Below are 10,373 nucleotides of genomic sequence, written 5' to 3'. Positions count from 1 at the left end.
GTTATCAGCCATTACCCCAGGCTATAGATATATATATATACTGTATATACAGCAGTGACTGCTCTCTCTGTTATCAGCCATTACCCCAGGCTATAGATATATATATACTGTATATACAGCAGTGACTGCTCTCTCTGTTATCAGCCATTACCTCAGGCTATAGATATATATATATATACTGTATATACAGCAGTGACTGCTCTCTCTGTTATCAGCCATTACCCCAGGCTATAGATATATATATATATATACTGTATATACAGCAGTGACTGCTCTCTCTGTTATCAGCCATTACCCCAGGCTATAGATATATATATATATACTGTATATACAGCAGTGACTGCTCTCTCTGTTATCAGCCATTACCCCAGGCTATAGATATATATATATATACTGTATATACAGCAGTGACTGCTCTCTCTGTTATCAGCCATTACCCCAGGCTATAGATATATATATATATACTGTATATACAGCAGTGGCTGCTCTCTCTGTTATCAGCCATTACCCCAGGCTATAGATATATATATATATACTGTATATACAGCAGTGGCTGCTCTCAGGACACGTTCACACTGCGGCTAGAAGGTAAGATGACATTAGGGTTTTTTTGCGGGTTTCTTGTGGTCTCCGACCCTGTTACGTCATTGTGGCGGTCAGCGGGGTCATGTGACCTACAAGTGTTAGTGGCGGTTTGTCGGGATATTACATTTCCTGTTGTAAAGGGTTAAATGTGGGGTATAAATCCGGCCCAGAACATATTTGGTGCTTGGCTGGATACGGAGGAGTCTCCCTCACATAGATATTGGGAAGGGGGTTCCATATTTTGTGCCCTCTGGGCTCCTCCCTTGGTCTGACATCACATCATAGACGCTACAGTTATCCAGGCGACTGATTCTTGTGACAGCTGATGAGATTCTATTTAACCCCTTCCTGCTCTGCCCCATGTTTTTATATGACACCGAGTGTACAGAAAACTGGGACTGATAGCCCGATTTCAGAAATACTCCTGACAGATCTGTCCTCAGATACCGTGAAAAACATTCATCATGTCATGTACAAGCAGAGGACACAAATTACACACATGACAAGTCACACACATACACACATTAGACATGTCACAGAGGTAACAGATACAAGACACTAGACGAGAGATGTAACAAATTATACAAGTCACTAGACGAGAGATGTAACAGATCATACAAGACACTAGACGAGAGATGTAACAGATCATACAAGTCACTAGACGAGAGATGTAACAGATCATACAAGACACTAGACGAGAGATGTAACAGATCATACAAGACACTAGACGAGAGATGTAACAGATCATACAATTCACTAGACGAGAGATGTAACAGATCATACAAGACACTAGACGAGAGATGTAACAGATCATACAAGACACTAGACGAGAGATGTAACAAATTATACAAGACACTAGACGAGAGATGTAACAGATCATACAAGGCTCTAGACGAGAGATGTAACAGATCATACAAGGCTCTAGACGAGAGATGTAACAGATCATACAAGACACTAGACGAGAGATGTAACAGATCATACAATTCACTAGACGAGAGATGTAACAGATCATACAAGACACTAGACGAGAGATGTAACAGATCATACAAGACACTAGACGAGAGATGTAACAGATCATACAAGGCTCTAGACGAGAGATGTAACAGATCATACAAGACACTAGACGAGAGATGTAACAGATCATACAAGTCACTAGACGAGAGATGTAACAGATCATACAAGACACTAGACGAGAGATGTAACAGATCATACAAGTCACTAGACGAGAGATGTAACAGATCATACAAGACACTAGACGAGAGATGTAACAGATCATACAAGACACTAGACGAGAGATGTAACAGATCATACAAGACACTAGACGAGAGATGTAACAGATCATACAAGACACTAGACGAGAGATGTAACAGATCATACAAGACACTAGACGAGAGATGTAACAGATCATACAAGTCACTAGACGAGAGATGTAACAGATCATACAAGACACTAGACGAGAGATGTAACAGATCATACAAGACACTAGACGAGAGATGTAACAGATCATACAAGTCACTAGACGAGAGATGTAACAGATCATACAAGACACTAGACGAGAGATGTAACAGATCATACAAGACACTAGACGAGAGATGTAACAGATCATACAAGAGACTAGACGAGAGATGTAACAGATCATACAAGACACTAGACGAGAGATGTAACAGATCATACAAGGCTCTAGACGAGAGATGTAACAGATCCTACAAGACACTAGACGAGAGATGTAACAGATCATACAAGTCATTAGACGAGAGATGTAACAGATCATACAAGGCTCTAGACGAGAGATGTAACAGATCATACAAGTCACTAGACGAGAGATGTAACAGATCATACAAGGCTCTAGACGAGAGATGTAACAGATCATACAAGACACTAGACGAGAGATGTAACAGATCATACAAGACACTAGACGAGAGATGTAACAGATCATACAAGACACTAGACGAGAGATGTAACAGATCATACAAGTCACTAGACGAGAGATGTAACAGATCATACAAGACACTAGACGAGAGATGTAACAGATCATATAAGACACTAGACGAGAGATGTAACAGATCATACAAGACACTAGACGAGAGATGTAACAGATCATACAAGACACTAGACGAGAGATGTAACAGATCATACAAGGCTCTAGACGAGAGATGTAACAGATCATACAAGGCTCTAGACGAGAGATGTAACAGATCATACAAGACACTAGACGAGAGATGTAACAGATCATACAAGTCACTAGACGAGAGATGTAACAGATACAAGTCACTAGACGAGAGATGTAACAGATCATACAAGACACTAGACGAGAGATGTAACAGATCATACAAGACACTAGACGAGAGATGTAACAGATCATACAAGTCACTAGACGAGAGATGTAACAGATCATACAAGACACTAGACGAGAGATGTAACAGATCATACAAGACACTAGACGAGAGATGTAACAGATCCTACAAGACACTAGACGAGAGATGTAACAGATCATACAAGACACTAGACGAGAGATGTAACAGATCATACAAGACACTAGACGAGAGATGTAACAGATCATACAAGACACTAGACGAGAGATGTAACAGATCATACAAGACACTAGACGAGAGATGTAACAGATCATACAAGACACTAGACGAGAGATGTAACAGATCATACAAGACACTAGACGAGAGATGTAACAGATCATACAAGTCACTAGACGAGAGATGTAACAGATCATACAAGGCTCTAGACGAGAGATGTAACAGATCATACAAGGCTCTAGACGAGAGATGTAACAGATCATACAAGACACTAGACGAGAGATGTAACAGATCATACAAGGCTCTAGACGAGAGATGTAACAGATACAAGTCACTAGACGAGAGATGTAACAGATCATACAAGACACTAGACGAGAGATGTAACAGATACAAGTCACTAGACGAGAGATGTAACAGATCATACAAGACACTAGACGAGAGATGTAACAGATCATACAAGTCACTAGACGAGAGATGTAACAGATCATACAAGGCTCTAGACGAGAGATGTAACAGATCATACAAGACACTAGACGAGAGATGTAACAGATCATACAAGGCTCTAGACGAGAGATGTAACAGATCATACAAGACACTAGACGAGAGATGTAACAGATCATACAAGGCTCTAGACGAGAGATGTAACAGATCATACAAGTCACTAGACGAGAGATGTAACAGATACAAGTCACTAGACGAGAGATGTAACAGATCATACAAGACACTAGACGAGAGATGTAACAGATCATACAAGACACTAGACGAGAGATGTAACAGATCATATAAGACACTAGACGAGAGATGTAACAGATCATACAAGACACTAGACGAGAGATGTAACAGATCATACAAGACACTAGACGAGAGATGTAACAGATCATACAAGACACTAGACGAGAGATGTAACAGACCATACAAGACACTAGACGAGAGATGTAACAGATCATACAAGACACTAGACGAGAGATGTAACAGATCATACAAGACACTAGACGAGAGATGTAACAGATCATACAAGACACTAGACGAGAGATGTAACAGATCATACAAGACACTAGACGAGAGATGTAACAGATCATACAAGACACTAGACGAGAGATGTAACAGATCATACAAGACACTAGACGAGAGATGTAACAGATCATACAAGTCACTAGACGAGAGATGTAACAGATCATACAAGATACTAGACGAGAGATGTAACAGATCATACAAGGCTCTTAATGAGAGATGTAACAGATCATACAAGGCTCTAGACGAGAGATGTAACAGATCATACAAGGCTCTAGACGAGAGATGTAACAGATCATACAAGGCTCTAGACGAGAGATGTAACAGATCATACAAGACACTAGACGAGAGATGTAACAGATCATACAAGGCTCTTAATGAGAGATGTAACAGATCATACAAGACACTAGACGAGAGATGTAACAGATCATACAAGGCTCTAGACGAGAGATGTAACAGATCATACAAGACACTAGACGAGAGATGTAACAGATCATACAAGGCTCTAGACGAGAGATGTAACAGATCATACAAGGCTCTTAATGAGAGATGTAACAGATCATACAAGACACTAGACGAGAGATGTAACAGATCATACAAGTCACTAGACGAGAGATGTAACAGATCATACAAGATACTAGACGAGAGATGTAACAGATCATACAAGGCTCTTAATGAGAGATGTAACAGATCATACAAGACACTAGACGAGAGATGTAACAGATCATACAAGGCTCTAGTCGAGAGATGTAACAGATCATACAAGACACTAGACGAGAGATGTAACAGATCATACAAGACACTAGACGAGAGATGTAACAGATCATACAAGACACTAGACGAGAGATGTAACAGATCATACAAGACACTAGACGAGAGATGTAACAGATCATACAAGACACTAAACGAGAGATGTAACAGATCATACAAGACACTAGACGAGAGATGTAACAGATCATACAAGGCTCTAGACGAGAGATGTAACAGATCATACAAGACACTAGACGAGAGATGTAACAGATCATACAAGTCACTAGACGAGAGATGTAACAGATCATACAAGGCTCTAGACGAGAGATGTAACAGATCATACAAGTCACTAGACGAGAGATGTAACAGATCATACAAGACACTAGACGAGAGATGTAACAGATCATACAAGACACTAGACGAGAGATGTAACAGATCATACAAGACACTAGACGAGAGATGTAACAGATCATACAAGTCACTAGACGAGAGATGTAACAGATCATACAAGACACTAGACGAGAGATTAACAGATCATACAAGACACTAGACGAGAGATGTAACAGATCATACAAGACACTAGACGAGAGATGTAACAGATCATACAAGACACTAGACGAGAGATGTAACAGATCATACAAGACACTAGACGAGAGATGTAACAGATCATACAAGACACTAGACGAGAGATGTAACAGATCATACAAGTCACTAGACGAGAGATGTAACAGATCATACAAGGCTCTTAATGAGAGATGTAACAGATCATACAAGACACTAGACGAGAGATGTAACAGATCATACAAGGCTCTAGATGAGAGATGTAACAGATCATACAAGACACTAGACGAGAGATGTAACAGATCATACAAGACACTAGACGAGAGATGTAACAGATCATACAAGACACTAGACGAGAGATGTAACAGATCATACAAGACACTAGACGAGAGATGTAACAGATCATACAAGTCACTAGACGAGAGATGTAACAGATCATACAAGATACTAGACGAGAGATGTAACAGATCATACAAGGCTCTTAATGAGAGATGTAACAGATCATACAAGACACTAGACGAGAGATGTAACAGATCATACAAGGCTCTAGATGAGAGATGTAACAGATCATACAAGACACTAGACGAGAGATGTAACAGATCATACAAGGCTCTAGACGAGAGATGTAACAGATCATACAAGACACTAGACGAGAGATGTAACAGATCATACAAGTCACTAGACGAGAGATGTAACAGATCATACAAGGCTCTAGACGAGAGATGTAACAGATCATACAAGTCACTAGATGAGAGATGTAACAGATCATACAAGACACTAGACGAGAGATGTAACAGATCATACAAGACACTAGACGAGAAATGTAACAGATCATACAAGACACTAGACGAGAGATGTAACAGATCATACAAGTCACTAGACGAGAGATGTAACAGATCATACAAGATACTAGACGAGAGATGTAACAGATCATACAAGACACTAGACGAGAGATGTAACAGATCATACAAGACACTAGACGAGAGATGTAACAGATCATACAAGTCACTAGACGAGAGATGTAACAGATCATACAAGACACTAGACGAGAGATGTAACAGATCATACAAGTCACTAGACGAGAGATGTAACAGATCATACAAGACACTAGACGAGAGATGTAACAGATCATACAAGGCTCTTAATGAGAGATGTAACAGATCATACAAGACACTAGACGAGAGATGTAACAGATCATACAAGGCTCTAGACGAGAGATGTAACAGATCATACAAGGCTCTTAATGAGAGATGTAACAGATCATACAAGGCTCTAGACGAGAGATGTAACAGATCATACAAGGCTCTAGACGAGAGATGTAACAGATCCTACAAGTCACTAGACGAGAGATGTAACAGATCATACAAGACACTAGACGAGAGATGTAACAGATCATACAAGGCTCTAGACGAGAGATGTAACAGATCCTACAAGTCACTAGACGAGAGATGTAACAGATCATACAAGACACTAGACGAGAGATGTAACAGATCATACAAGACACTAGACGAGAGATGTAACAGATCCTACAAGTCACTAGACGAGAGATGTAACATTGTGAAGTGGTCCTGGTATGATTTTGGGCCCCTCCTCTCTCCTGCACTACTAGATCCTCCAGATCATCCAGTTTCCTCCTCTTCTCCTCCAGACGCTCCTTTTCCTGAATGACCCACCAAGAATGGACAAGAACAGGACTGAGATCACCAGAAGAATATTAGACTTCACCTTGGAGATCATCTCCCTGCTGAGTGGAGAGGTATCTGTACTACATTTCTATCATCTATCTGCTGAGCGGAGAGGTATCTGTACTACATTTCTATCATCTATCTGCTGAGCGGAGAGGTATCTGTACTACATTTCTATCATGTATCTGCTGAGCGGAGAGGTATCTGTACTACATTTCTATCATCTATCTGCTGAGCGGAGAGGTATCTGTACTACATTTCTATCATCTATTGTCTCTCCATACACAGGAATACTCACTGGTGAAGAAGAGATCGGGGGACGATGTGGCCCCCAGCAGCCGGGGCCCCATCTCAGAGCCAGGAAGAGGATGGAGCAGGAGCCGGGGCCCCATCACAGAGCCAAGAGGAGGAGGGAGCAGGAGCCGGGGCCCCATCACAGAGCCAAGAGGAGGAGGGAGCAGGAGCCGGGGCCCCATCACAGCCCCTCCCCCTCTCTCCCTGATACATGAGCAGAAGATTCTAGAACTCACCAACAAGATGCTGGAGCTGCTGACTGGAGAGGTGACACTGCTGGGAATGCTGGGAAATTCTCCAGTAACAGCACTGGAGGGGTCGGGGTGATGACTGTATCATTGTGTTGTCAGGTTCCTATAAGGTGTCAGGATGTCGCAGTCTATTTCTCCATGGAGGAGTGGGAGTATTTAGAAGGACACGAGGATCGGTACAAGGAGGTGATGATGGAGGACCCCCGGCACCCCCGGACATCTCGGGATAAGTGGAGCCCTTCCCTGGTAATAGAGGAGACATCAGGTTTGAGGCTCTTGTAGATTCTCCGTCTTCTGCTCCTTATTACATATAGACAATGTCTTCAGTCTTGCTGATTGTTTCCTATAGATCGCTGCAGTCAGAGGAATCCACCAGACAGATGTTCCGCTTTGCTCCGTTCCTGGGATTGTCCAGAGAAGACTCCTCAGGTAATGAAGGTGAGATCTGTGTAAGTCTTCTATAGCTTGGTGTAGTTTGGTGCGGGGGTGCTGGAGGGTCCTCTATGTCCTCATGTTGTGGACTCACTATGAGGCTGTGGCGACCTCCAGAGCTTAACTCCTTGGCTCCTGATCCCTCCATCCAGGAGTCACTGTATAAATCTCCTCTTTGTCTTCTTCACCATGTGCCATGAATTTCTATGCGCCTCATGGATAAAGCTGTAAAGTGCTGCACAGTGGGGGGTCCCCGGGACCTCCTAACCTGGGGTATAACTTTAGTACAGTAGTGCAGCCTCCTCTAGACTATACAGTCGGCCATTGGAGGACGTGACACATGATAGACATAGAGTCATGTAAGAAATCCTGTGAGCAGCTTCATAGAGGAGCAGAGCAGTGTCTGGCTGCAGGAAAGGTGGCTCAGTCTCTAGCAGTGATGAGCGGCTTTTCTACAGTCACAGCTGAGTCAGGTCAGGTCTGGTGTTAGTGATCTCGGTTGTCCAGGATCGGCTCAGATCAGGTTTATGTGCTTGGTGAATGTTGGTCCTGTCTGACGGTCACTATGGCTCCGCCGTCTCCTCGCTTCCCGCTGCTATGGGGTTTGATTCAGGATAATCTCCACTCTTTTCTGTTTTTTCTCATGTCCTTGCAGGAAAGTTCTGATGGATGGATGAGTGGACGTGAAGACCCCACATGGGCGTTGGTGACTGGTAAGAGTTTGCCATATACCTCCTGGAGGAGATGGACCTCACGTAGGGTCCATTTGGCTCAGCCCTTATTAACCTGGTTTTGTCCTATAGTGATATTATCTGATATATTGGAAGAACCCAGACCAGTTTTCTTACCACTAAGATTATATATCAGTATCACAGTATTGAAATTTGAAATCTCACATAAACTGGACTTAACTCTGACCTCATTGACCTGGCAGATACGGATAGTGGCACAGTGCTGAGCAGGGAGCGGTTAGTATTAATGAGATTCCGGTTCTCAATATGGGCTTCTTATTTTGCCCCTTCAACATTTTATACTAATGGTGGACTTAAATATGTTCTACAGAAAATGAACCATAAAGCACTAAACCATGAAGGACCCATTTTACACCATCAACGACCCCTGTGCACAATAGACCATACTGTGATTAGGAGGTCAAGCCTTAGACCTCACTATAATCTATGATACCACAGGTTTACCCAACCTGAAGATTTATGAAATGTCTTAGGAGAACGTATCCTGCCAATTCTCAAGATTTAGAAGAACCTATCCTGCCAGACCTCAGACTGAGAAGAACCTATCCTGCCAGACCTCAGACTGAGAAGAACCTATCCTGATAGACCTCAGACTGAGAAGAACCTATCCTGCCAGACCTCAGACTGAGAAGAACCTATCCTGATAGACCTCAGACTGAGAAGAACCTATCCTGCCAGACCTCAGACTGAGAAGAACCTATCCTGCCAGACCTCAGACTGAGAAGAACCTATCCTGCCAGATCTCAGACTGAGAAGAACACCTATCCTGCCAGATCTCAGACTGAGAAGAACCTATCCTGATAGATCTCAGACTGAGAAGAACCTATCCTAATAGATCTCAGACTGAGAAGAACCTATCCTGCCAGACCTCAGACTGAGAAGAACTTATCCTGCCAGATTGAGAAGACCCTATCCTGCCGGATCTCAGACTGAGAAGAACCTATCCTGACAGACCTCACACTGAGAAGAACCTATCCTGACAGACCTCAGACAGAGAAGAACCTATCCTGCCAGATCTCAGACTGAGAAGAACCTATCCTGCCATACCTCAGATTGAGAAGAACCTATCCTGATAGATCTCAGACTGAGAAGAATCTATCCTGACAGACTGAGAAGAACCTATCCTGCCAGATCTCAGACTGAGAAGAACCTATCCTGCCATACCTCAGACTGAGAAGAACCTATCCTGATAGACCTCAGACTGAGAAGAACCTATCCTGATAGATCTCAGAATGAGAAGAACCTATATTGCCAGACCTCAGACTGAGAAGAACCTATACTTCCAGACCTCAGACTGAGAAGAACCTATCCTGCCAGACCTCAGATTGAGAAGAACCTATCCTGCCAGACCTCAGATTGAGAAGAACCTATCCTGATAGATCTCAGACTGAGAAGAATCTATCCTGACAGACTGAGAAGAACCTATCCTGCCAGATCTCAGACTGAGAAGAACCTATCCTGCCATACCTCAGACTGAGAAGAACCTATCCTGATAGACCTCAGACTGAGAAGAACCGATCCTGA

The 10,373-nt window shown here is 42.5% G+C and overlaps 1 protein-coding gene across 1 annotated transcript in view; it reads left to right on the top strand.

Annotated features, from left to right (window-relative positions):
- The first annotated feature begins 509 nt into the window (after nucleotides 1-509).
- The window catches only part of LOC142188991 (uncharacterized), a 29,179-nt gene continuing 19,315 nt past the window's right edge, over nucleotides 510-10,373 (top strand). Inside the window, exons 1-6 of the mRNA XM_075262092.1 lie at nucleotides 510-588; nucleotides 7,084-7,191; nucleotides 7,409-7,681; nucleotides 7,765-7,930; nucleotides 8,015-8,103; nucleotides 8,753-8,810. Of these exons, the coding sequence (XP_075118193.1) occupies nucleotides 7,114-7,191; nucleotides 7,409-7,681; nucleotides 7,765-7,930; nucleotides 8,015-8,103; nucleotides 8,753-8,810 (664 nt within the window). The 5' untranslated portion in view covers nucleotides 510-588; nucleotides 7,084-7,113. The remainder of the gene's footprint in view (nucleotides 589-7,083; nucleotides 7,192-7,408; nucleotides 7,682-7,764; nucleotides 7,931-8,014; nucleotides 8,104-8,752; nucleotides 8,811-10,373) is intronic.

The sequence above is a fragment of the Leptodactylus fuscus genome, unplaced genomic scaffold (assembly GCF_031893055.1).
Source record: "Leptodactylus fuscus isolate aLepFus1 unplaced genomic scaffold, aLepFus1.hap2 HAP2_SCAFFOLD_92, whole genome shotgun sequence".
Taxonomy (NCBI): Eukaryota; Metazoa; Chordata; class Amphibia; order Anura; family Leptodactylidae; genus Leptodactylus; species Leptodactylus fuscus.
Note: the sequence above shows the minus strand (reverse complement) of the source record. Positions and strands in the feature narration are given on the sequence as shown.